Source organism: Marmota marmota, unplaced genomic scaffold, assembly GCF_001458135.2.
Source record: "Marmota marmota marmota unplaced genomic scaffold, marMar, whole genome shotgun sequence".
In the NCBI taxonomy this organism is placed as follows: Eukaryota; Metazoa; Chordata; class Mammalia; order Rodentia; family Sciuridae; genus Marmota; species Marmota marmota.
The window spans coordinates 2,538,018-2,565,170 of NW_025999969.1; the positions used below are offsets into that span (position 1 = coordinate 2,538,018).

Here is a 27,153-nt window from a genome sequence, read left to right on the forward strand (position 1 = left end):
AAACCTAGAAAACTGTGTAACTAAAACACTTCAGGTCCCAAGATTTCAGATAAAGTATACTCAGTCTACATCATGTAGACTGCCTAAAAGTATAAATGCCAGAATTTTGGGAACTGCACAGTATAAAATTTGGTGGCTAAGGAAGGTCAGAAAAAGCTATGCCATTCCCATCTTCTATCACCACCCATCCCAATAAGTATTTTGTGTTGCCTGACATCTTCAAAATATACCCTGTCCTCTACCCTGCAAAACGCAACCTGCTACTGGGTGATTCAGTTGCCATTTTATAAACTTTGGGCTTTTGAGTTTTAGTTTCTATAGGTTTTGAAAAATAAGACTTTCTTATTCCTCTAATACTCTGGAGAGCATTAAGCCACCAGATTTGGAGGGCAAGTTGTTTTAACAACTGAAGACTTCAACAAAGCTCTTATGGGAGTGGAGACCTTCAAACTGATTCCAGATAAAATGGCTGGCTTAGTGTGGACATCTTAATAATCATGCAATTTAAACAAAGCAGAAGAGGCTAACTTTCCTATTGTGTCTCCTATAAGCAACTCCTGGTTTCTTTGTATCCAAGAACATTAAAGGTGCTCTTAATTATCCACTTAATTCTTACCTTGCTTGTTTTTTCAATATGCCTTTCTACCACAGAACCACTCATCAGGATAACACTTTCTTTCAGCTATCATAAATAGTCTTATTATAGAAGCCCTGGACATTTTCTTTGAAACTGATCAGAGTGGTCTAAGAGTCTCTTGTAATTGCTCACCTTCTGCATGATGCCCTTTTCATAGTAGTAGCGTAGAGAACGGCTCAGCTTGTCATAGTTCATGGCTGGCCGGTTCTTCTGGATGCCCCAACGCCGAGCAACCTGAAAAGATAAGGAAAGCAAAGGGCAATGGAAACACATTCCCTGGGCCTACAGTTTTCTCCCAATCCCAGGAGCACCAGTTCTGTAACCTGCCTGCTTTGGCCAATGATCCATTTCTCTGACCTACAAAAGAAAGCATTTAATTCCCTTCAGACCAAACATTGAACAAAGCTGATGATTCAGTCACAACTGCTGGGCGGTGAGACCTAGAAGAATCCTAGCACTTTAAGATTGCAGAGGGCTTGGCTAGTGTCCCAGAGGATGCAAGCTCTCTACTGTTTCTCCACGTATGAATTATTGACCAATACCCATAGACCATTAACATGTTGCCATTAAGTGCTATGGTTTCTGTAGCAGTCAATAAGGAATAATTAGAATGGTCATCCTTGAAACATTAGAAACACACTAGTGAGTTGCTAATGGGCAAGCAGAGCAAAAGTTCAATTCTAATAAGATTGGAGAGGGGCCGGGAGATGTTTACTTATTGTTGCTCTCGGACTAAGGGGGAATCAGATCATTTCGGCCTTCTGCCATCCAATCCCCTGCTCCCAGAAGACTTGCAGAATGGACATTAAAGCACATACCACCATTATCCACTTAATGAAAAATTAACAGGGCCTCACAAACAGTTCTGAAGTGCATTATATCTAACCCAGTACACCTGAGGTACAGTGATGGGGGATGTAATTGGAGCTTTGGGCAAAGAAGACTTATAGCAGGAAAACTTCTTACTAGAGTCTACCCAATTATCAGGGCAGTCAAGCATTTCTGGTTTTAAGTATCTCAACTTCCAAAATTTTACTTATGATGATGATTGTTGAGGCAGGAGAAAAATAGCCCTGGAAATGTGGGTTTTCTCAGAGGTCTTTAAATGTACACAAATCAGGTCATATTTTGAACATTTTAGGTCAGTTTTGGTAACTTAAAAAAAATAACTATATATTCCTTTAATCTTTAAAAGCCAAATGTTAAACATGGAATAGGAAAGCGGGGCGAAAACAGCATTTCGCATGAAGTATTTCCTTAAATTATTTTGACAGAACGAAAGCAACTCTTCCTGAATTCAGGATTATAAAACAACCTTTAATAAATAACAGATGAGCTGGACACGTGCACACACCTGCAATTTCAGCTACTTGGGAGGCCAAGGCAGAAGGATTGCAAGTTCAAGGCTACACTGGGCATCATAGAGATCTAGTCTCATAATAAAAAGGGATGGGGATATAACTCAGTGGTAGAGCACTTGTCTAGCACATGTGAGGCCCTAGGTTCAATCCCTAGTACTGCAAACAAAGCAAAACAAAACAGCCCCACAAAATTTAAAAAATAAATACCAAAAATGATCTAGAAGGAAGAATGCATTTGTCCTAATTAGAATAGTTCAACAGTAATGATTCTACTCTGCCATGCAAAAAAATCCCATGAAAATTATGTTTCCATTTATTAGCTTCATGCCCCTTTGGCACATATACTGTCCCCATATTGTACACCCATTTAATTCCATCTTAAAAACAGCCCAAAAGGCAAAATTGACCAAAGTACATCTTGGTCAGAGAATAAATATTTTAGAGCAAGGAAAATAGTGGTTTAGAAGGAAAATCTGCTACATCAACCTAAGTTCTTCTGCTCTGTTCAACAGAAATGACACTCTCTGAAACTAATCTTTAACCACCGTCTGCCCCAAGTGACATGGGTAAATTTCAAAGAATCCCAGCATCATCATTTTACTATGCCAACAGAAAGCAATTTTGAATATTCTTCAACTTCAATTGTGACCTCTCTTTGCTGTCACTTGCATATGCAATAGCTTACTGGAGAGAGGTTTTGTATATGCACAGATTTCAAAGCAGCTCTGGTAGCCATAGTTACTGACTCATCCTCCCAGGCCAGAGCCCTATGATTCAGTGGCCCTCACCACTGCTGCTCCTTCTATAGTAATGCATGATGCAGCACAGCTCCAGAACAGCTGGAAATGAGGGCTGCCCCTCTTCTGCAGTGGGAGGAGCAGGCAAGAGATCATTGCCAGCTCTTTCTTTCACGTCTCCCTTTAGTAACTTAGGGAACACACATCTTAAAGACTGAGGCTGAAGGAGTTAAAAAAAAAAAAATCCACCTATCCCCTCCTCCCCTTTAAAGAGAGAACAGCCGCAGCACAGGGAGTGGTTCTTTCTAGCAGCCCATCCTTTAAAACCTCCCAAGGCATCAGTTATCTGCCACATGTTCAACAAACAACCCTACCCCCCAAAATATTCATTAATGCAGATTCACAGTTAAAATGGCTCCAGATTAAAGCCGAGTCAGTCATAATTGAGAGGGTGCTAAGCTGGATGACTATCAAAAGACATTTGATTAGGGGGCCTGCCAAAACGCAGTTTTAAAACCACAATTTCCATGCACAGTGTAATGGATATTATGGATAATTACCCAGAGTGCACTACTCAGCCACACAGCTGCCTACAATTACGTCCCCAACAGCTTCCTCCTCCGCTTCACCCTTCAAGCTCCCCCATGACAACTCCTTATAGCTTTTTCCAGGAGTTGGTATCTTCCTGACATTAACAAGAATGGGGCCTCAAAGTTACACAAGGAGTAAGGGGGAAAACTCAGCAATGTCATGTGTCCTGAGACTAACAGAACATTCAAAGAACTCAGTCAGTCCAAGGTTAAGGGAGCACTCAGAGTTTGTGGAATGCCTGGGAACTTCCAGGTGGGGTGAGAAGAGCAATTCGTGAAGAAACAAAGCTGCCCAATCAACATGGAGAGGCTTAAGGCTGCCACAAGCCTCTCACACATGCAACTCAGCTGGTTGGCATTTATGAACATTCTGGATTAATATTAGTTTCTTTATTAAGTAAGAAAGCAGGGGCCCTTTGCCATCTGTTCATCATTTTCTTTACCACTGGCAGGAGAGCAGAAGATTCAATAACAGCTTTACAAAGGGTCATAACCAGCTTTACCTGTAGCTGGACAGCCCGTGCTAGGCCTGAGGCAGTGGCAATAAAGTAATAAAAGCTCCTGTTTGTGAAATGAGATAAATCAATAAGGCTGCCCACATGACAGACTTGCTTTCAAAAAGCCTTGGTGAGTTGAGGTAACTTGCTTTCCTCAAGCCTCACATAAACCAGGCCACATTATTAGGAAAGAAGGGAGGGGAAGGATAGGCCTATGTGCAGCGGATGGCTCTCCAGGAGGGCTGGAAGCCTAAAACATGGTCCATTTCCACATGACTTAGCCAGAGAGAAATGCTTGGGAAAACACAGCGGTACCAAGCTATGGCTTTGAAGGTAGAATGATCCTAATTACAGGCTGTTTATAGTACCTGAAATGGATGTGGACACACATCCATTCTCATGAATGAATACAAACAAGGCAGAGAATACCATACACATTTTTTTAAAAACTGCTTTTAATGAAATCTGCCTGTTCTACCAATCAGGACTCTTCATGCTTCCAACCCATACTTTCTCTTCCTTTTCTGATCATCTTTCAGACCATTTCATTCTTCCGAACCAAGTGCCAGGTTGTTACCTCCTGCTGCTAACCCTGGTGCTAACTTATCCCCTTCATGTGCTAAAGTGAGCCCTGGAGTTAACTGAACATCTAAAACTGCAGTCCTTGCTCAAATGCTTTCCAAGAGTGTTGTTTCCGTTTCCGTTATACCCAACTCAAGGATATCTTTTGCTCTGCTGATTTAACACATATGCCTAAAAGTTCATGCTACTGAAATGTCAGTTTTGGGGGGGCAGTTACTGCTTTTCCATTTATAATAACTCTAGATAATAAATCAAACAAAATTAAAACACCACCTCCCTTTGAAGTATGTTACATTGAGAGACTGATTTAATTATTCTGTTATGTGGTATTCCAAAAAGGGTTCTATATTATGTCTTCTCCACTAAAGAAAGGACACTGATCAGTCCTAGGTTTTTCTGTCAATAGTTCTTGGCAAAAGAACAACAATCTTTCTTTCGTTTCTTTCTTTCATTTTTCTTCTATTAAAAAATAATGGTGGTTTGTGTCATTTCTTCAACTATTGTGATGCTACATGATACACTATAAGAAAAGCCAAGTTCCTGCTGGGCATAGTGGTGCACACCTATAATTCCAGGGACTCAGAAGGCTGAGGCAGGAGGATCGGAAGTTTGAGGCCAACCTCAGCAACTTAGCAAGATCCTGTCTCAAAATAGCACAGAAAAAGGGATAAGGGCAGGGGTTAAAGCTCAGCAGTAGAGCGCTTGCCTTGCACGTGTGAGGCACTGGGTTCGATCCTCAGCACCACATAAAATAAATTTAAAAATAAAGTAAAGATATTGTGTCCGTCTTAAAAAAAAAAAGGAATCGGGATGTGGCTAAGTGCTTAAGTACCCCAGGGTTCAATTCCCAGTACCAAAAAAAAAAAAAAAATAAAAAAAAAATAAATCCAAATCCAAGTTTCTAAGACTGACCTCTCTTGATTATTTAATTTCCGTGGGTTAAAGACACTTAAAAAAATAGTGGGGTAGCACATGACTGAAATATCATATAATATGTCCATGTAAACCTCAGATATAAGATATGACATACAAGGGCTGACCCCAAAATAAGCCTGTGTTGCTGAAACAACACTTAAAAAGACTTTCCAAGAGTCAGAACATATCCTATTTGGATGTACATATTCATGTCCTTACTCCTTGATTTTGCAGTAGGGTTAGAAACTTTTTATGCATTTTATAGTGGAGAACTCTGGCTGTCCATGAAATAAAAATTGTTTTATTAAAAAGAAGGGTTCTGCCAAGCCCACTGGCCAGGCCAGAATAAAGAGCATACTTAATACAGGAAAAAGCCTCAATGGAGATCTAAATAACAAACATCAACCACCACAATTCAAAATTCATTTGAGTCCAGTGTCCAGGGCTTACCTCCTCTGGTTCTATCAGCTTAAACTCCATGCCTCGGCCTGTCCAGGCAATGAAGTGAGCATTGGCTGGGTCATCAAGAAGAGTGACCAGGAACTGCCACAGCTGAAGGGAGCCTCGCCTCTGGTAAGGAGGGCCCTCCCGATACATGGTGGGCTCTTGCTTGACTTTGCCTGTTTGGGACAAAGATGTGTATGCAAGAATTTAGTCCAGAATTTCTCTGGAGATTTGGACAAAAAAGAGCGTTGTTTGATTCTGATTTAATCATTTTAATTGGTGAGACTGCTTGAGGAATTCTGACATCTCCAACCCTTTCATTTAGCATTAAACCTTGGATGGGCTACTTACCTTCCAGTCTCTCAGGCACAACACAAGTGTCATCAAAATATAACCGGGGATCTTTTTCATATGAAAAACCTGAAGGAGTTGAAAGAGAAAGAACATGTTGCTTAATAGATTCTCTGTGTAATACTAAAACTGGATTTAGAGACTAAAATAGGATTTGGTCACTTCAGCTCATAAGCCCTATGCTGTATCTATGTTGCACTGAATTTTGGGTGACTTCAAAAGGACTTAAGGCATTTGAGTTCTGATGTAATCATCTGAGCCTCAGTCAGAGCAGCATCAATTCTTGCTATCAGAACTAAGACTAAGGGAAGCGCTGAGTCACAAGTACGCCTGTCACATCTTATTTATGTTTGTATGGGTCAGTGTTGCTGTGACTGTGCCCTTAGATCAGAAAAGACATCTATTTTGGTTAACCTAGCCAGACATATTTATTAGACTTGTACATAGTTTCACCATTTGCCTTTAGCTAATATTAATTTCAATCTTCCATATAAACTTGTCCATGTTCTCTAAACATCTCAAATACCTTATTGGAGGGTAAAGTACATGGCTCAATAAATAAAGACCAGGGACTACAGAAGATTGTGAAAGAGTCTAAGTTGCAAAGCCAATTGAAGGTATTACCAGACATAGTGGAAGAAATCCAAAGAGACTTCCTAGCAAAGCCAGCTAACATGCCTCCTCCTCAGGGATCCCACCCTCTCTGTTTTCTAGCCCATCTCAGAGTTATTAGGATCCTGCCTGGTGAAGGATTCCTCCTCTCTGGGTTTGGTTCTTAAATGATTCACCTGGCTAGTACAGGTAAATGTGAATTGGACATGTAGTGGGGACAGGTAGGGGAAAGCACTCTGTGATAAAGGGCTGTCATTAGAATCAGAGAGAGTTTCACTGTGACTTGAAAAATCTATGGGTAAAGGAGCCAAGATATGATTCCACTATTTTCTCCTTCTTTTCAGTCTGCCCAAATCAAGTAGCTTCTTGGCAGGTCTAGAATACCATTTTAAGAGGTTAGGACTGGAAAAGCCTGGCCCAACTTGGAGGAAACTAAAGATTGTTTTGAGTTTTTTATTACTGATTTTTGTTTCCTTAGCTCTAGGCATGATTTCTCTGTTGCTTAACTACATCAAAGGAAGTGTATTTTACTGACATTTATTTGTTGTTGAATCCACTAAATATTGAGGCCAGGCATTACGCTAGAAGTGGGTAAGGAGTTAGAACAATATAGACTTGGTTCTTGTTCTCATGGAACTTATGTCTCAACTGGGGGAGACAGACAAAAAGGATAAAAAGAAATAAGACATAGTATAGTGTGGAAGTTAAAATATGCAGGTCCCGGAGCCAAACTGACGGACCCCAATTAGCTGTGACTTTGAATACATTAATCCCTCTGTGCTGCAGTTTCCTCATCAAGACAGTCTGGGGAAGAGAATAATTCCTACCCTGTAGGTTGTTATGAGAATTTAATGAGTTAATATATAGTCTATTCCACTGATTTATTTCTTTACAACGGAGCACCAAGAATAGCTCCTATAATAAATGATAGCTTAAAAAAATAACTGCACATTGGGATAATTACTATTAAGAAATTAACTGGACAGTGAGAGAGCCTTCTCGTAACATTCTCTATAATGGAGTTGAAACTCCTTAAGAAGGACCACATACTGAGTATTTTAGTGTCCTCACAGAACTTGCAGACAGAAGTGTTCAATAAATATTTGAATAAATAGGAGATTCCACAGTCTTCATTAAGGAAAAGACTTAAGAAAACAATGCTAACCTTTAAGTCAGAGATTTAGCGAGTCCTGATCAATTTATTTTCCAATTTGGTATTAGAAACCTGTTTGACTTTTATGATAAGTTGGTATACTTTACATCACAATCTTATCTGTATCATTTTTTTTACCTTGGTTGCTAGGAACCTATATGTTTATTTTCTGATCTTCCATATGTATTTTGATAAATACATGATGTTTTAATGGTTTCATTATAAAGACACTATAAGTGAACTACTTCAAAGTTTACACACCTGTCAAAACTATGACGTTATTTTTAGAACCTTTCTTCCTCTTGAGGTAAGAATAAACATACTCTGTGTGTGTGTGTGTATGTGTGTGTGTGTGTGTGTGTAGGGCAGTGGGGGGCTAGATTAAATTCTCAGTTTGGTTTTTAAAACTAATCAGATGAAGGACTGCCTGTAAGGAGTAATCATTTTGTGGTTTCTAGTTATTGCCACATGTGGTCTTCTAAAACATCTGGAAGATGCTCTTGGTTTAAGTCAAATTTATGTCAGTTGAATTTGCACCATCAGTTATTTCAGTTGTGGCCACAACCAGCTAATCACTCAAATAAAGGTGGCAGGAAGGAAGAACTTGTTTGAGGGGTAAAGTGGAAATGAAAGATTCAAAACATTCTGCAAGGATTCCAGGTGAAGGCTTAAGGCAGGAAGGCTATCTTAGCAATCACAGATGCCAATCAGAAACACTTGTTTTGCTAACTGTTTCACAGGCATCTGTGGTCAAGCATGTATAAGGATAGAAAAACCATGCCAGGGTTATTTAGAACAATTAAAAATACTGGTATCTTTGAAAAAAACTTCTTCTATGCACTGGGTCAGGGAAAGGAATGGGAAATAGTGGGAGAAAACGCACACAAACTCACCAGTTAGTCTGTGTATAGTAAGCAACCCAGTGTCTTACTAAAAATATTTCCTTTAAGAGCATGCTCTTTGCTAAATGTTGTAATTATGTAAAATGTTTTCCTCCCTTATTCCCTCACTCCCTCCTAGTTTGCCTGCTGCAAACATCAATTGCTTCTGTAGAGACATTCAGGAACCTGGAAGAGAGCCCTGCACAGCTGTGCCTATCGCAGCCAGTGGTCCTGTAGTCCTTCCCTTGGAGGGCTGGACCCTCACAGGGTAACCAGAGGAAACACATCCGGATGTCCCACCTAACCAAACTAGTGGGAAACTCATACGAACCACCCTTGTTACTAATCACCTGTAAAAATCAGCCAATGCTTCATGAGTATCAGATCTTCCGCCTAAAATGCCAGAGATCAGTGGTTCTCAATCTTACATGCACCTGAACCCACGCCAGCATTTTTTTTTTTTTTTTTTAAGCAAGGGTACTCAACCACTGAGCCACATCTCCAGCCCTTTTTTAAAAATTCTTTTTACTTTGAGGCAAGGTCTTACTAAGTTGCTTAGGGCCTCACCAAGTTATTGAGGTTAGCTTCAAACCTTTTATCTTCCTGCATCAGCCTCCTAAGCCTCCAGGATTACAGGCATGTGCCACCATGCTCGGCCCACCCCAGAATTTGTGATTTAATTGCTTTGATAAGGAAGAACATAATTTTTTTTTTTAAACTCCCCAGGTGATTCTAATATGCAGCCAAGTTGAGAATCACTACTTTAGTTCTTACACTTGGAGGTGCATTTCCTGAAGACCTTGTGAAAATATAGACTGTTGGGCCTCACTCTGGGGTTTCTGATTTAATAGATCTAAAATGAGTCTTGAGAATGTGTGTTTCCAACAAGTTCCAGGTGAAGCAGATGCCACGGTTTGGGGAATCACACTGCTCTAGATATTTAAGAAGAAATGCTATTTAATAGACAAGAAGATACACTTCTGGGGAAGCTGTTCTAAGGAAAAAAAAAAACCTTCCTTATTTCAGGGAAATCCTAAACCTACCACCTAAAGTAGTGTTTTTGCCCAGAAGGGTGACTTTTAAGCCCTGAGCCTACCTCTCAAGGCCTTTCATGCCCCACAGACTTCAGTCCTCAACGGTGCTCCTTTCCATCAAATGAGCCTGCTGATTTGCTATTGTCATCCACTCATGCAGGAGCTATTCAGCAAATGATCCTTGCAGCTCTGACAGCTCAATTATCCTCCCCCCACAAAAGGCCCCCTTCCTCCTCTGCGTTCCCATCTAATTACTCTTTTAAAGAAATTCTAGATTTAAAAAAAAAAATCTGTGTTGATGCCCTAAAAACAAACAACAACAAAACACAGGCCCTCACAAACACTGGCAGCAGATGCCTTGAAAATGTCATTCCTTTAACCCAGAAATTTCAGGGATTTAGCTTCAAGAATTAATCAAGGGAACGTGAAAAGATTTAATTAGGTGAACGTTTATTTCTGGTTATTTTGTGAATAATCTGGAAATATCTACATTTTCAGCAAGAGGTGATCAGCTAAATGCATACCCATAATAAATACTGTGCTGCCACTACAGACACAATCAAGGAGAATGTTGGAAGCTACAGCAATTACACTGGCTGTACACTGTGGAGGGCGATGAAGCCTTGGCTTAGAATTCTGGCTTTACCTACCCAGTCATATGACCTTGAGCAAACCGTTCAAACTCCTAAACTGTCTGAGCCTCAGTTTCCTCATATAATATGGGGCTAATAGGAATATATGTCTTCTAGGAGTAATGAAAAGATTAAATGACTAAAATCAACACATTTAAAGAAGTTAGAACAGGATTTGAAATATATTAAGCATTCATTGAGTCAATGACTATTGTTAAAAGAAAGAACAGTATAAAATGATGAATTCTGTGTATGATCTGTATAATATTTATGTCTGCAAAGAAAAAAAATGGAAGATTTTACATAGCAAGTTTATGATAATCTCTGGACAATGAAATTTAATTTTTATTAATTTTTTTGTCCATCTGTATTTGCTAAATTTTATATAACTTTTATTACTTGTGACAAGAAGCTATAGAAGTTTATATTTTAATTAAAACAAGATCAAAAGCAAGCTCCTCCAGGAAACTGAGCTCCTAGCTCCATCTGACCACTTCCTTGGGCCATGTGCTATAGAACATCTACACATCTTATTTGCCAAGAACACCTCAAATTTTTCTTCCATGTTAAAAGCAGCAACCATTTATTATGTAATAATTACAAGGGAAAGCTAGCCACCCAAACTAAGTGAAACCTAGAAACACATTTTAAAATTGTTTTCTAACATGTCCTTGGATTACCCTCACTGACCTAATTATAAAGTTCTAGTTTAGGCTGATTGGTCTGGAAATGTGGAAATCAACCAACTTCCCTTTTTCTTCCCCATATTCTCCTATGAACTCTTAAAAGTTAGGGTCACTGCTTTTAAAAATGATGGCAGCCCTCACAAGTGCTTAGAAGCATGCCTCAGACCCTATGTGCAAGATAACTGAAGATTATGATCAATCAGCATGCATATTCATTAGCTAAGAAAAGTTTAACCTATGATCTCAAACCTCAGTCTGGAAACAGCACTTTTAAATTTAGTATATTTTAAAAAAGAAAATTCCTTACCTTCATGGCTGCTGGAGAAATATCCCCCTCTCATGTAGGATGACTGGCAGTTAGGCACTTCTGAAAGGGAAACAGAGACACACAGACTCCTGTCAAAAGGTTCTGTAGGAAAAGCAGCACACAGGATCAGCTTGGTAGTAAAGTCCCTAAACTTTCTGCTCCAGGGTCAAGTCCTTCTGGTTTTGTTCTGGGACAGTGGTATCATCCCAATAAGTAACATGGGAAACTTAATCCACCATCTGAAAGTAAGACTCTTCTCAAAAATCACAGGAGGGGAAAAAAAATGATGCCTTGCCCTACTAATCCACACATTTGAGAAACAAGTTAATACCAAATATGGCCAGAAAATTAATGGGAGAAAAATTAACTTTCAAAAGGTTGAACTTTGTCTCCTAGGCTTTATGGAGAGTAGAGGAAGAAGATTGCTTTAGATCGTTCTCATCTTGCTCCCTTTTACTGTTGATGGTCATGTCCCATTCAGCTCCAAGGGATGAGGGTATTTTGGGGCCCATGGGATTAGGGGATATGAAGTTAAGAAGCTAGGACAAGAACTGGCAGGAGTGGGGACTGCAATTTGGTAAGTATTAGTTTTTGTCACGTTGAGTCTGTTATACTGAAACCCACTCATACTCAGGTGATGTCTTCTTCAGGCCTCATGGTATATCAAGGAGTCCATGAGAGGAAAAGTGAACTGAGCTGTGCCTATGTGGGACAAGCCTTCACCCAGGGACACCACTATTCAGATCCAAGAATTAGAGACATGGTAACATTGTTGAGTGTCTTGCTTCAAGTGAGTGGGGTAGGGTGAAAAGCCTATCACAGTTGATTAAAATATCAATCCCAAAGGGAAATAGGTCTCTGGTTATGTCTACTCCTAAGAAAAGTACATCAAAGCCTTTAAGAGAAATGCTAGTGGACATTTTTGTAAGTTATCACTACCTAATTTTTCTGTCATAAATCAACGGGTGTCTCCCTCTGCCCTCATCCCCAATCTTTTCCTTAACCAATTTCTGCTTAAATAGAGCAATCTATATGTAATCTCAGTGAAGACCAAGGCAAATTCTATATCCTATTCCATATGTGAAAGCTATTCATATTCCATATGGATAGCATGATCTTTCTTCCCAGGGTCTTAAGAAAAGCATACAAATAGCTAAATACAGTAGCACATGCCTGAATCACAGCTACTGGGGAAGCAGAGGCAGGAGAATTGCATGTTCAAGGCTGGCCTGGGCAACCTAGTAAAACTGTCTTAAAAAAAAAAAATTAAAAGGCTGGGATGTAGCTCATTGGTGGAACACCTCTGGGTTTAATGCCCAGTACAAAAAAAGAAAAGCAAAGCACCCAAAGGAAAGGTTAAAGCACCCAAAGGAAAGGTTAAAAACACACGAACTATTCTTGGATTCTTTTATCTGCAAGAAAAAAAAAAAAAAAAAAGAGTGAAAAAGTTTTAGTAAAGCTAAAGGGGAAATGAAGAGGAGGAAACAGAGTTCCTAAATGTTGCAAGCTACAAAATTCCAATTCTCCTTTCCCTCAGTGGTTTCATCTAATAAGCCAAACCTGTAAGACACATAGGGAATAAATGAGTGGTGGGGGGAGGAGAATTTCCCTGTGTACAGTTTAAATTTTTTGAAATGCTAAAGTTCCTACGCAAGAATCCTTTAACCAAACAACAGTTGCTCTCATGTTATACCTTTCTGCTGAAGGACACAGCTTTCCTAGTTACCAGTGCTACAACAGAGCAGTGAATTCCAAGAAGCAACCAACAAAACAATCTTTTGTATGGTATACCAGTACTCCAAACAGCTATGCAATACCAGGTGCTTTCTTAGCACTATTTTAAGAATAGAAAGAACCAGGTCCTAAATGTGGACTCTTTCTTAGAGTTACATTGGGATTTTAATAGGTCTTTTGAATTAAAAAACAAAGCCAGGAATAGGACGAGAATACAGAATGTATTCCTTGTGTCCAGTGAGCCTATAGCTAAGAGGCCTTAAATGGGTACCATCTGAGACCATACCCCAGAAATCTTAAGGCTTGACTTGGAGGTGCACTTTGCACTATCTCTGCCTACTGTACTTCCTACCATCAGCACAGCTGCTCTGTTCTATATCCAATTTCATGTAACCATGTTTGCTTTACTAACTCGTAAGTTCTTAGAGGGCAATTTATTTTTATTTGTATTTTTTCAGTGCTGGGGATCAAATATGGGGCCTCAAGCTCTGCAACTGAACTATACACTGCCAGCCCTTGAAGACATTCCTGTTTTGTTGGTACAGGGGATTGAACCCAGGGACGCTTAACCACTGATCGACATCTCCAGTCCTTTTTATTTTGTATTTTGAGATAGAGTCTCACTAAATTGCTGAAGGCCTTTGCTAAATTGCTGAAGCTGACTTTGAACTTGCAACTCTCTTGCCTCAGTCTCCCAAGATGCTGGGATTACAGGCATGTACCACTGTTCCCAGCATGAAGGCAATTCTTATAAAATTATTATTCCCCAAGATTCTACAACAGAAGTCACTCAATAACGAACAGACAGATAAATGAGAATGAAGAAACAAATGGCATGATTTTTATGCTCACCTGAATCAACGCAGTAATCCCGGGGCTCCTGTTTGATTCCCATTGGTGACTGGAACCCATGTGCTGGGGGACCTGGCATTCCAGGGACCCCATGTTCATAGAGTGGGTCATGATATTCTTGTTTGAATCCCTGAGGGGGTGGGGGAGCTGCAGGGACAATAGGTTCTGACATTTGTCGGTGGTAACTGGGGCGATTATCTCCAGGAACTCCTGACTGCGGAGGGAAGGGATGGCAGGGTTCAGACAGTTGTCTCTGAAATCTGTAAGAAGAAAGAAGTTAAATTGTCTAATAGAGACATTATGATATTTACTTAGAGTATTGGGGACTAGAGTTTCAGATTAATGAAACTACTTATTAATCCTTGTTTTTGGACATTTTACCCTTTTCCCAAAATTACATTACACATTTCCAATCCTGAGTTGGTGGGGAGGCAAAACAACAATAATCAAAGCAATGATGTGATAATCTCCTTCATTTATTTAATGTATATTCTATCTGTACAGATTATGAGCCAGGTTACATATTAACTATATAAGACCAAGTATTTGCAACTACCACTAAAATGCACATATTTTTTCACTAGTTCATTTACTCTCTCTTACATATAGAATAGAATGAATTTTTTGAGGACCTTAGAATACAAATTAGCTCTAGTTAAAAATGTATTTTTAAAAAAGAAAAGAAAATCCCAGTCATATCAGCAATCAAAGTCATGGAATAATCAGCAAATGTGCAGACTACATAAGAATAAAATCTTGAAATTGTTTTCTGCAGCAAAGAAAGAAGATCTAAGTAAAAAGGAAAAAAGTAGTTAGGACTTTGAAGCTGTTGAATCACTGCAAATTATTCTATAAAAGTAAATACTTTCCCAATCAACTTGACAAAGTGATTCTAACCTTTATTTAAAAGACGAAAAAATTTTAGAAAGAAATAATGACCCATTACATGTTGACACAAATTATAAAACTATAATAATTAACACTGATGGTAGGAGTGAAAAATTGATGGCAGATCAAAGGAATTGAATAGAAAGTCAAAATCTGTCAAGTATATTCCAAAACTTACTACTTGTTAAAGTTGGCATTTCAAATTAGTGAGAAAAAAGTTAGATCCCATTTAATACCACATGCCAAAATAAATTTCAAATGGATAAAAGATTTTAATGTAAAATGTGAAACCATAATACCAAAGTAAATAGATATGAAAACTTAAATAATTTTGGAGGGAAACTTCTAAGTATCATACTAACAGCAGAAACCATGAAGATAAACATGGATATATCTCACTGTTTAAATTTCTACAAGCCAAAAAAATAGCCGAAACAAAACCAAAAGAAAAACATTAAATTGGTGGTGGTGGTGGGGAAATCTATAATAGCCAGAAAATATCAAAACCAAAACTAAAAGTAAAACCAGGGAAAAATCTCTAACAGACAATGTTAATGTCATAGCTTTTAAAAACCAATAAAAGATTAACATTTCAGAAGAAAAGAATGGGTAAAGGGCATAAACAGGAAAATCATTAAGAGACATTAATGGTCATAAACAAATTTAAGTTCACTAGTAATAAAAAAATGTACAAAGTAAAAAGAGAAATATTTTTTTCCTTGGAGGATAAGCAAGTAGCTAATAAGTCTGTGCCTGGCACATAAATGTCACTTGAATCAGATTGGAGAGAGCTACAAAGATGGCCACTAACATAAATGTCTAACAAGGGAACTGGCCAAGTTCATTGTGATATAACCACTTAAACGACATACAATGTACTATGCAAACACATAGGAACCTGGAAAGATTTTCAAAATATTGCCAAACAATTCATAGAACGTCAAAGTTTCACTAAAATAAAAAAAAAATTATGGCAGTCATATAAAATGGTGGGAAGATTTACACCTACATGTTAATGCTGCTTGCTTTGGGAGAATTATGATTCTTGGTGATTTTTCTTTTTTGCCCATCTATGGTTTAAAAATGAACAAGCATTGTTTTTGTAGTAAGAACAATAAAGGGCTGGGGATGTGGCTCAAGCGGTAGCATGCTCGCTGAAAACTAAAAAATAAATATTAAAATTCTCTCTCTCAAAAAAAAAAACCCAAAACAATAAAAAGCCTTTTGTTATGATTATTAATCAATGAGTATCCTTAATGCCTTTTAGCTGTCAGATAAATCCAGCTGTGTGCCAACTGCCCTCCCTGCTGAATGGGCAGTACAACAGAAGGGAAAGCCGGAGACCCTCAAGTGATGCCACTTACTATGGAAGTGACAGAGCAAAGAGTCTTGGCTTTGTTTCCCTATCTGTGATGTGGGGATATACTATCCTCCCAAAGCTTCTGGAACGGTGAAACACAATCATATCTATAAAGCCTGGCTTCTGCCATGGCCCTGATCTTTGACAGACAGGGACAGGCTTTTAGAGTATGGCTTGAGGAGACCCTTAATCCATGACATTTGCATGAGGCACTAACCTCTGGGTTCGTAGAGAAACATTCGTGGTTTTTCTCAGGTAGAAAATAGGAATCAGGGTTTGAGAAGTAATGAATGATTTATAACAACTAATTTCAAAGAGGGTTTTTATTTTCAGTGTTGGGGATTGAATATAGGGCCTCATATATGCTAAACACACTCTGAGCTTCACCCTCAGTTCCTCGATGACTTTTTAATAAAACCAAGAATATAATTCTGTAACACTGGTCTTACTCTACTTTTAGCTGAATCCTTTGAATAGCTTTAATCAAATAACTTGACTTAGATTTAAATCAGTCTGTGGCAACAGGTGGCCAACAGATTTCTAGAACATCAAGATTTGAAATCTTAAACTGCAGAGATCTGGGTGCAGATAAAACACTCTTCAGATCAGGGGGTGTAGCACGTCACAGCATGTTCTTAGGTGGCTATCATTCCACTGCAACCAGCATTGCATGTTCCGCCCCCCCCACAGTATTGGAGATTGAACCTGTGGGTACTTTACCACTGAGCTACATCCCCAACCCTTTTTTAAATTTTGAGACAGGGTCTTGCTAAATTGGCAAGCTGGATTCAAACTAGCAGTCCTCCTGCCTCAGCCTCCTTAGGAGCTGGAATTACAGCTGTGTGCCACCATGCTTGGCATAGAGCCGTAAGATAATCTTATAACATGATCCCTGAGCAATTTTATATATACTTATCCTTTTACCCCAGACACCAAAAGTACCCATATCTGCTTGGCTGATGTCTTCAATGTGTTTTAGTAACTGCATAAGGTTCAGCGGGCCGATAGCCTTTTACAAGGGACAGGCATGCCATACAGCAGAACTTTATCAGGAACTAGATTTTCAAAGTTGCTATTATTTAAGGAAACCTTGCAAGGGTCTCTGAAGAAGAGAAAATTTGCAACTCACGTTTAATCTTGACATTTAGAATTCAGGCACAGCAGCATGCTGCAAACCTGAAGTCTTTCAGAAAGGAAACTCAAAAAGCTCTTCTTAAGGCTTTATTTTTATTAAGTGCCCAAACTTAGGCTACTTGGGAGGAGGAGTAACCAGGGCACCCACCTTCCCTTTTCTCTCCTTTTCCTCTCTGCCACCATCTTAGCAACTTCAAAGGTGACCTCCACAAATCAGTTCCTCTGATGGCTCCAAAATGGCCTGTACCTCTCAGTTCTGTAACCAGAGCCTCTGCAGCTGGCAGGTCTGATGGCCCCACTTCCGCTTAGTGTTCATCTTCTCACCTTCCAGCATGAAACTCTAGAGTGGCCTGGGATAGCCTCTGCAGGAAAAGGTCCTTCCACATGGGCACCGGCCACCCCTCAACCCCATACTCTAAGGACACATGAAGCTCTGAGGCCTGGGGTCTGCAGGGCAGCTTCTGTAACTGGGGTTTGTTCAGCACTGGTTTGCTTTGAAAAAGCAGGAGTAGCAAAGGGGAACTTGGGGGTAGGTCATCAACCCAACAAATTTGGAAGAAGATTCTCGCAGAATTCATTGCTGTAATTGTTCCTGTTTGTAGAGATTAGTAAAGTAATGCAGTTCTTGTCCTCAAAATACATTCTGTGAACTTTACTCACTGACCTTCATTTGAACCCCGTTCCCCTCACAGCAATGCTTTTGAAGTATCTAAGAATGTGTTGTCTACATAAAATAGCCTGGACAAAGCCGCTGCTTCTTTACTGAGGCAGGCGATCGTTCTGACTCCAGGAGCAGCCGGTTTCTACCCGGCCTCCTTTCCCTCCCACTGCGGCCCATGACCCCAACAGAGCTCAAGCATAATGAACTCACATTTGGTGAGCAAAGGAAGATGGACTACTGAGTAAGGCTTTTTACAGTGCCAGTTTATTTAAAGAACCAGTTATTTATTTATTTGTCAGATTTATATAGCGCCTTTCCTCCCAAGAGCTCACCCACGCTACCAACATTTGGTTTACGTTATGAAAACCGTTAGATGCTTTTTCTGCATTTCCTTTTCAGTCTCTCCTGCCAACATATAGAGTAAACACAATGCTTATGGGGAAAAAAGAGGAGAAAAGTACAGATTTGATGAAGCCTACACAGTGGCTATGGGTGCCAGGTGAGGAAGTAGGGGCTCGGAGGCCAGCTTAGAGATGGTGTGTGCAATCTGCCAAGAAACCAATACCACCACTTAATATTTCTGTTAAGGCTAAGAGAAGATGATGAAAAACAGAGAGGCTCTGGCTGTGGAGTCTAAACACTCCATGTTGAAACCCAATCTTTACCACTTACTAGCTGTGTGACCTTGGGTGAGTTATGTGACTGCTCCCAACCTCAGTTTCCTCATCAATAAAAGACAGACAACAAGGATGTCTGACTCAAAGGGCTATTGTAAAGGTCATTATAATAGAATGTATGTAATAGGGCCCAGCACACTGCTAGGTCCTCAATACACAAAACCTACAAATACCCGACCTTTCCTATAAATTCCCCAACTAAAATCAGAAGCTATGCAAGTCTAAAGACCCTAAGAAGTTGGGAGAAGACCATCACAGACACAAATCTAACTAAGAGAGTTTATTAGTTGTCTACAATATCCATTCTCCTTTTTCAGAAAGAGGAACCTGATTTTTATTGTAAGTGGCAATGTGCTGCCCAACTTCACATCTGTGTTTATTTTCCTGCCATATACTCCTGAGCCAAACATGGTTCCTAAAAGCACACCCAAAAACCTCTGAAACAACTCCCAGGACTGTCAACTCCTGGAGACCTGTCAACACTGCTTAGATTCAAACCAGTCGATCTAAACTGTGATAAAACCCTGAGAGATGGGAGGGGAAAATGTGTCCTTTCTAGGTCTAGATGTTGGTCTGATTTCTCAAGATGAAATCTGGGAGAAGGAAGGTGAAGCAAATATGACACGCTACTAGGATATTAGATGAATCAAGTATCAGTTGTGCATTTACAGAATGATAAGCCTTATGATGAAAAGATTTGGGATAAAAGGAGTGCTACATTTTAAAAACTTAACATTAACTTTCTAAGTTTGTGGTATTTCCATATGTTTTGGAAGATTTCTTTTAGTATATGGAATATAAAAGCGGTGTTTTAAGTAAAATTGTCTCAGAATATTTACTGAACATCTTCTCTATCCCAATGTGATTTTATTTAATCCATACAATGATTCTATGCAGGAAGTGTAGTATACTTCCATTTTCAGATGAAGAAACCACAGCTTACAGAAGTGAAGTGCCTGCCTGATATCCTACAGTAGAAGAGCTGGGATTCAACCCTAGGTCTGTCTGTCTGTTCAACTCCAGAGTCATAGGCCTACCTTGTTTCCCCAACTATATCAACTTTTAAAATACTCTGATGATGACATTTAAATAAAAATCATTTCATGCTTAGAAATTAAGAAACATATTTGAAATAACTCCAAGATCAAAAGAAATGCTAGGAAATGCTTGTAACTGCATTTTTAAAATGCTACAAGTCAGAACTTATATAATGTAACTAAAGCAGGACTTGGGTAGGGAGATCAAATCATCGATTGTCCAAACTGGGACACTTTGGGGAGTGAAAGGGGAAACGACTAGCAACTATTTCTAGATAAGACATGAACCTTAAGAGACATGGAAATCAGTCTATATTATTCCCAGCCTCAAAAGACATCTTACTTGGTTATAAGCTCATATTCTAAATAAAAAGGGAAAAAAATTAATGCACTAGTCATCCAACCAAATTAATTAGAAAAAAAGAATAACAGAATAGTTTTAGTATGAAATCAATGAAATACAAAATACCAATAGAAATAAGGCCAAAAATTACTTATCAAAAAGACAAAGTATATGTTAAGGTTAAAAAAAGCAAAAAAGGTCTGAACAAACAATATCAAAAATGAAAAAGAGACAACTACAGATGCTATAGAGATTTTTAAAAAAGACATAATTAACAACTTCCTGCCAATTAATTTTAAAACTCACAAAAATTCCTAGGGAAAAACATTTTATTAAACTTATTCAACTAAATAGAAATCCAGAACAAAACTGTAACAGGCAAAGACACTGAACCAGTAATTGAACATCTTCCCACAAAGAAAAATGTCAAGTTCAAATGGTTTTACTGGTAAATTCTTTTAAAAATTCAAGGAACAAAGAATACCAATTTCATGTGTAATATTCCGGAATACAGAAAATGGATGATACCCTTTATTCATTTGATGAGACCTCCATGCTAAGACCTAACAAGGACAACAGAAGAAAAAAATGATACTTTGTTCTCAATCACGAATGTAGATTCAGAAGTCCTAAATAAATACTAGGAAATCAAACTCAGGGCTAGGGATGTAGATCAGTGGTAGAGCACCTGCCTAGCATGCATGAAGCCCAGGGTTCAATCCCCAGCAGTGCCAAACGAACAAAAAATAAATCCACCAAATTCAGCAACTTACAAAAAAAAAGATAACACATAATAAACAAGTGTTGAATGTGTCACAAATATCCAAGATTGGACTGGGAGAGGTGACACATGCTCGTAATCCCAGTTACTCCAGAGGCGAAGGCAAGAGGACTGCAAATTGGAGGTCACCCTCAGCAACTTAGAAAGACCCTGTCTTAAAAAAAAAAAAAAAAAATAGAACAGAAAAAGAACTGGGGGATGTAGCTTAGTGGCAAAGTGCCCTTGGGTTTAATCTCTAGTACCAAACAAACAAACAAAAAAGTTGGTTTTGTTTAAATCAGTGTAATGTACCAAATGATTAAAGGAGAAAAATCATATGATCACTTCAATAGGGCCATAAACAATGTCTGATAAATTTCAACATCAATTCATGTTAAAAACTTTTAGTAAACTAGAGGTAGAAGGAACATTTACTAAACATCTTGATAAAAGGTAATAACCCCTCAGTAAACATGGTAAAATGTTGAAAACCAGCCCTCTTAAGATTCAGAATTTTAAAAGGAGAGAAAAAATAATTTATATATATATATCTGTATTCCAACCAATAGAAGTTCATTATTTAGGTTCCATTAATCATCTAAGAAACTTAGTTTGGATCCCAAAGTGAATCTGTGCTGCCATACATAACATGCTATTAACAGGGTGTGTGGAGAAGAGATGCATCAGACACATTTGCTTTGTTTCAGGTCAGCCCACAATACATGTGACTCACAGTCAAGTCTTTTCTTCTCTAAAAACTATAAAATGTGAGAGGTAAAAATGAATGACAATTTATTAGGTATGGACCTTAAGAGAAGAAATGGAAACGAGAAAAATTTGAGTCTATTAAAGATCTTGATTTACCTACTATCTTTAAGGACTGAGTAGTTTCTATTAAATCAAAATTCCAGAAAACTTAGCTCATCCCAGTAAGCCTTCAGGTATGGACTGTCACCACCAAGGGAGAGAACAGGTTAGGCCATTTCTTTTCCTAGAAGATGACAAATATAAGTAGCCTTCTCTTGATCACTCAGCCACTAAAGTCTATCAATGGCAGCGCGATCACCTCCAGGATAGTGATGCTCTCAGGGACTATCCAGAAGTGGATTTTTCCACTACAGGAATGTTTTATCTTTTCTGGCTGTCAAGTGCATGAGGGTATCAGGGTATCTCAAAATTCTTAGATGACATATTTCTTCAGTGGAGCCCCTTCCACTGAATCGTGGGACCTTCCTCTACTTGAGATGTAATGAGATATGGTACAATAAAAGACAGAAATACATGTGTCCAGCACTATGGGCTTAACGCAGGATCCACCCGGCACATGTAAACACCGTGAGCAGCCTGCTGAAAATCCTGGCAGGACTGGGCTGGCTGAAGGCAGAGCACGTCCCTGGAGAAGCAGCTGGTCGTTCAGTGTAAATGGAACATGTCTGAACATGCCAAATTACATGGTATTCCCCCTTCTTGTGGGGAGGAAATCAAGATAAATCACGGCTTTCAAACACAGTGTTTATCTTCTAAAAATAAACTGAGCTGTGAAGAATTATATACGAAAATTACACGAAACATTAAGAATGCACTTTTGACTAGATTACATTTTAGTTGTTTCAAGTATGATTCTAGCAAACTGCCATCACTATCAATATATACTGGGGACAGTAAGCACATAAGGCGAAATGCAGTCTAAAAAAAGGGGTCTAAACCGTGCTTATTTCCTCAAAAAGCTTATTTGATTCACCTGACCAGATAAAGTACAACCAGAGCAAAACAAAAAAGATATGTTATCACATGATTTTGGAGTAACTATGCAGGTCCTGAGGGTTTTGTAATTTGAAGAGAGAAGTTCTGGTGGTATTATGAGATGGATATAGTTTAAGTTGGAATCAAGGTCACTTATCCAGTTTTTAATAGCCATTAGTGCATGTCAACAACTAAAAAAAAAAAAATCATAACCAAAACAAATAGTATAGTTACAGGAGTTTACATTTGGTTTCTGAATGTGGGACCCTGTATTTGGCTGTGCGTTCTTTAAAAGTCCTTTAGTTGCTCCAATGCCTGATTTCTCTTCTATAAAATGTTTTGTTTTTTAATTCTGTCCTGGACACAGAGCTATTAAAAAGTTCATAAAACATAACACTAAAAAACTGTTGAAATAAAAATGGTGTCTAGGCCAGAGTTCACAAACTGGCAGGCATGCAGAGTGATTTTGCCCACAGATAGGTTTTGTTTAGACTGCAGAATGTTGTTGTTTTTAATTTAAATCAGTTGCCAACTTAAAAAAAAAAAACCTGTACTTTTTACATAAAAAGTCCAAATATCCCAATTATCTTGAAAAAGGACAAGGTTGTTAATATAAAGTAACAGTTGTCAAAAGCCTGGTGGCAGCTCTTTCAAATGAGCGGAGGCCCCTCCTGAGCCAGCACCCTAACAACACTCACCCCTGGGGCCCTGTACAGCATAGGCGTTCCTGGCCCTTGGCCTAACCAAGGGAATAAACACCAACCAGCCATATTATGTAGTTCTTTATGGGGCTGTCAGAGCAAAGGAGGAATGGATCAGAACCAGCCAGAGGCACTTTACTTTTCTAGAAATAAGGAAAATTGAACTCCAAGTAAATATGGATAGGAATCTGAGCTGGACCAGGCCTGGGGAAGTACACTCTACATTCTCCCTTCTGCTCCCTCACCCACCCAATATATGGCAAGATAGAAATGAAATGGAATGGAATGCTCATCATGTGGCAGCCCTTGGTAATATCACTGACAACTGCCTTTATCTCAGCATTCGAGACTTGGAATAAAAAAAGACACAGGTCCCCAGAGCATTCTACGTAAAGGCAGACTATAAACCTTCAAAATTCTAGAATACCACAGATAATAGAGTTAGGAGGCTGGAACTCAAGTATGGAGTGTACAGAATAAATTCCCTTAATACTTTCAGTTTTTGATAAATGAAGGACTCCAAATTACCCCTGATGCCTCGCTTTTCTTATTAGAAATGAAAAACTACAGGAAAAACTAACCATGAGATTTCTCAAAAGCAGATTGTTACAATCAAGGTCTTTGGTTAATCTACTGTTGAAACGTGTTAAAATCAGATGAATAATAATGACTCCTGTAACTCAGCAATCTTCCCTAATATGTATGCAAAATAGTAATAAAGTAATTACAGGCAGCATAAACCAAAGATCATCTCTCACAGACAAAAATCAATGAAGAGCCAGGAAACCTGCCCTTGAAGAGGGTCAACAGATTACACATCCTGGGCAAGTCAACCTTCCCCTAGCTTGGAGGGGGGCGGGCAGCACTAATTATCTCTTCCTTACCTACCTCATAAGGATGTCGTAATGTCTACAAACCATTTGGAGTACCTCGGGAGCAGTGTGGTATATAAACAAGTCATATTCATATCATTATTGGTCTTACCTCACAAGATGCCTCAGTGGAATGAGAACATTATAGGTACCTGGCAAACACGACTAACTGCTTCCCTTCTCCCACTGAGAAAAGGAGAGGGATGCTGGAGGCAGTTCAGGAGGTCCGGAGCAGCACCCACCTCTGTTCTGATGGATACTGGTTTTCAGGCATCATCTTTGGCATCTGCAGGGGCTGATGTGGTGGTCGGGGGACCGCAAATGTTTGCTGCTGTGGTCCAGGTTCTGGAAGCGAGTGAGGGGTGGGGGCAGGGCCCACACCTTGTACTGGGCCAGCTCCAGGGGCATGCGCTGAGGTGGGCAGAGTTGCCTGAGATGGGGGAAACAGGGAATTCTGATGGGTGGGTGACAGAGGAGTGGTAGGAGGGGTTAATGGCTTGAACCCAGAGGGAGGCTTCCTATCATAGGCACTGTGAATAGAAAAAGAAAAGGAACCATTAAACTGCAATGAAGCCATTAGCATGGTTACCAGGTCCAGCAGAACAGTAGTGAGCAGCCCAGTGTTGCCAGGAAATGACAGCATTAACATAGTTAAATTGCTAGCAGCCCTGAGGGAATATTTGTACCTCTGAAAAGTGACAAACACACTGCGTCACAGGGATTTGTTTAACACTTCTAGTGATTTTTCACAAAGATAATTTTAGCCTCTGCTTCCGGTTTCCTTTTTCCCTCTTTCTAAAAGAATTCTCTGTGCATGTAGGCACGTGTAGGGGTAGATGGGTGAGGGGAGAATTTCTGCCTCAGGTACTCTCTGGTCCCCCTCTCCTAAATATTCCAGGGTTCCTGGAATTAGAATCTTTGCAGAAGGTAAATTTCTGATGTAATATCACTTGAATTAACAAGTCTTCTCTTCCCCCTTTCAGGCAGAGATCTATGTTTACCTTCTCTAGCAAAGAACGATTTAAAATTAAAGCTTCATTCTGGGGGCCTGCATATTCTTAAGTAAAGGGCACAGGCATCGGGACTCTTTTGTTTACTCTGATTTGAAGATTACTTCCTTGGTGCTTAAAGTTCACATTAACATATGATAGACATGAAGAAGTATATATTACCTGCCTCAAAGCCACAGATCAAACACCCAGTATTCTGGGCTCTAGCAGGGCTTGATATCCCATGAACTTGGTTCCCTTAGAGCCACAGCACTTTAAATGTTTTGCCTTTTATGTGTAGCTCAGTGGTTCCCAATGGATTAGGCTACACCTATATCAATGCCACAAAAGACCCCCCAAGGATCTGCTGGATAATATTTGGGTCACTGAACTTGATGGCTGTTTCTGGGAAGCCTTTCCCTGCTCCACTTACCAATAGTTGTAGAGGCACTTTTCTCCATAGTTAGCACCAAGAGCCTGCTCATGGCTACAGGACGACAGCTCAGAGGAGGGGCTATGCAGCTCCCGTTTGATCTTGGTTGGAGGTGGGGCATGAAGCACCACTGAAAATCAGAAGACAGAGGTCAGCCTGTTAACAAGGAGCTTAATGCTTCCTTCTGCAAACCTTGTAAACTAGCTGACTGTTCTTGTCAAGTCGCGTGTCAAGGAAAGCAAACCACACATATAAACTCCTATCAAAACCCAATGAAGAGTTCTTTTTTTCTTTTATTTGTGCTAATTCATTATACATGACAGCAGAATGCATTTTGATCCATTATACACAAATGAAACACAACTTTTCATTTCTGATTGTACCTGGTGAACAGTTGTACCACATGTTCAGTTATACCATATGTATAGACATACATGTACTTAAGGTAATAATGCCTGTCTCATTCCACCTCTTTCTTACCCTATACCCCCTCCCCAGTTCTTTTTTTTTTTTAATAATTTTTTAGTTGTTGATGGACCTTCATTGTTATTTATTTATACATGGTGCTGAGAATCGAACCTAGTGCCTCACCCATGCTAGGCAAGCGCTCTACCACTAAGCTACAGTCCTAGCCCCCTCCCCAATTCTTTAAAATCAGAAATGACACTTTTAATTAACCAAATCTTTCCCCCAACTTTCGTTGGCAATGGATCTTGTTTCCCAGAGGTTCCAAAACCCTTAAAGATCCAACAGGTGGGCTGGGGTTGTGGCTCATCGATAGAGTGCTTGCCTAGCATGGGTGAGGCACTAGGTTCATTCCCCAGAACCACATAAAAAAAACTAAATAAAATAAAGGTATTGTGTCCATCTACAACAAAAAAGTGTTGATAGGCACTATACATTAGCTTATCAAAGGCTTCAAACTGCTGGTGCAAATACATTTCTTATTCAGAGAGAGTAGCAAATTATATATATGATTTTTAAAGTCCTTTTCCAAGTAACTCTAAATATCAGCTCTGAATAAGAAACACTCAACTTCAGGAGCACTACAAAAATTTTAAAAAGCAAAGGAATTGAACAGACCAACCAACTTACTAGGAAAGGCTAAAAGCATACTGAAGTCCTGGCTACCTCTGTGGTCATGTCTGGCCCAGGCCCAACTAGTGACCAACCAGCAAAGGCAGCTTTTCACAACCAGTCCTTCCATACATGATGCTACTCATGGTTTGACTGTGCTTTGTCCATTCTGAAACTCATATTTGACTTTAAGGCAGTGTTTGAGTCATGAATGTTCTGCCCCCAAGAAGAGAATTAAGGATGTTCTCGAGGGAATGAATGGGTTATTATAAAGACAATCCAGCTTTTCAGACTTGTCTCTCTTGCACATGCTCACTTTCCCTTCTGCTTTACTGCCATGTTATGAACCAGCAACAGACGCTAAACCTCTAAACCATAAGCTAAATAAACTACTATTGTGTGTGTGTGTGTGTGTGTGTGTGTGTGTTTGTGAGAGAGAGAGAGAGAGAGAGAGAGAGAGAGAGAGAGAGAGA

General features: G+C 39.3%; 1 protein-coding gene across 2 annotated transcripts in view; it reads right to left on the bottom strand.

The window, feature by feature from the left end:
* The window catches only part of Etv5 (ETS variant transcription factor 5), a 57,959-nt gene that overhangs the window by 4,094 nt on the left and 26,712 nt on the right, over positions 1-27,153 (bottom strand). For both annotated transcript variants that reach the window (XM_048804031.1, XM_015499957.2), the window contains exons 6-12: positions 25,604-25,733; positions 24,424-24,711; positions 14,006-14,265; positions 11,420-11,479; positions 6,115-6,183; positions 5,770-5,939; positions 770-871 (exon numbers count right to left, since the gene is read on the bottom strand). In XM_048804031.1, coding sequence (XP_048659988.1) covers positions 770-871; positions 5,770-5,939; positions 6,115-6,183; positions 11,420-11,479; positions 14,006-14,265; positions 24,424-24,711; positions 25,604-25,733 — 1,079 coding nt within the window. The remainder of the gene's footprint in view (positions 1-769; positions 872-5,769; positions 5,940-6,114; positions 6,184-11,419; positions 11,480-14,005; positions 14,266-24,423; positions 24,712-25,603; positions 25,734-27,153) is intronic.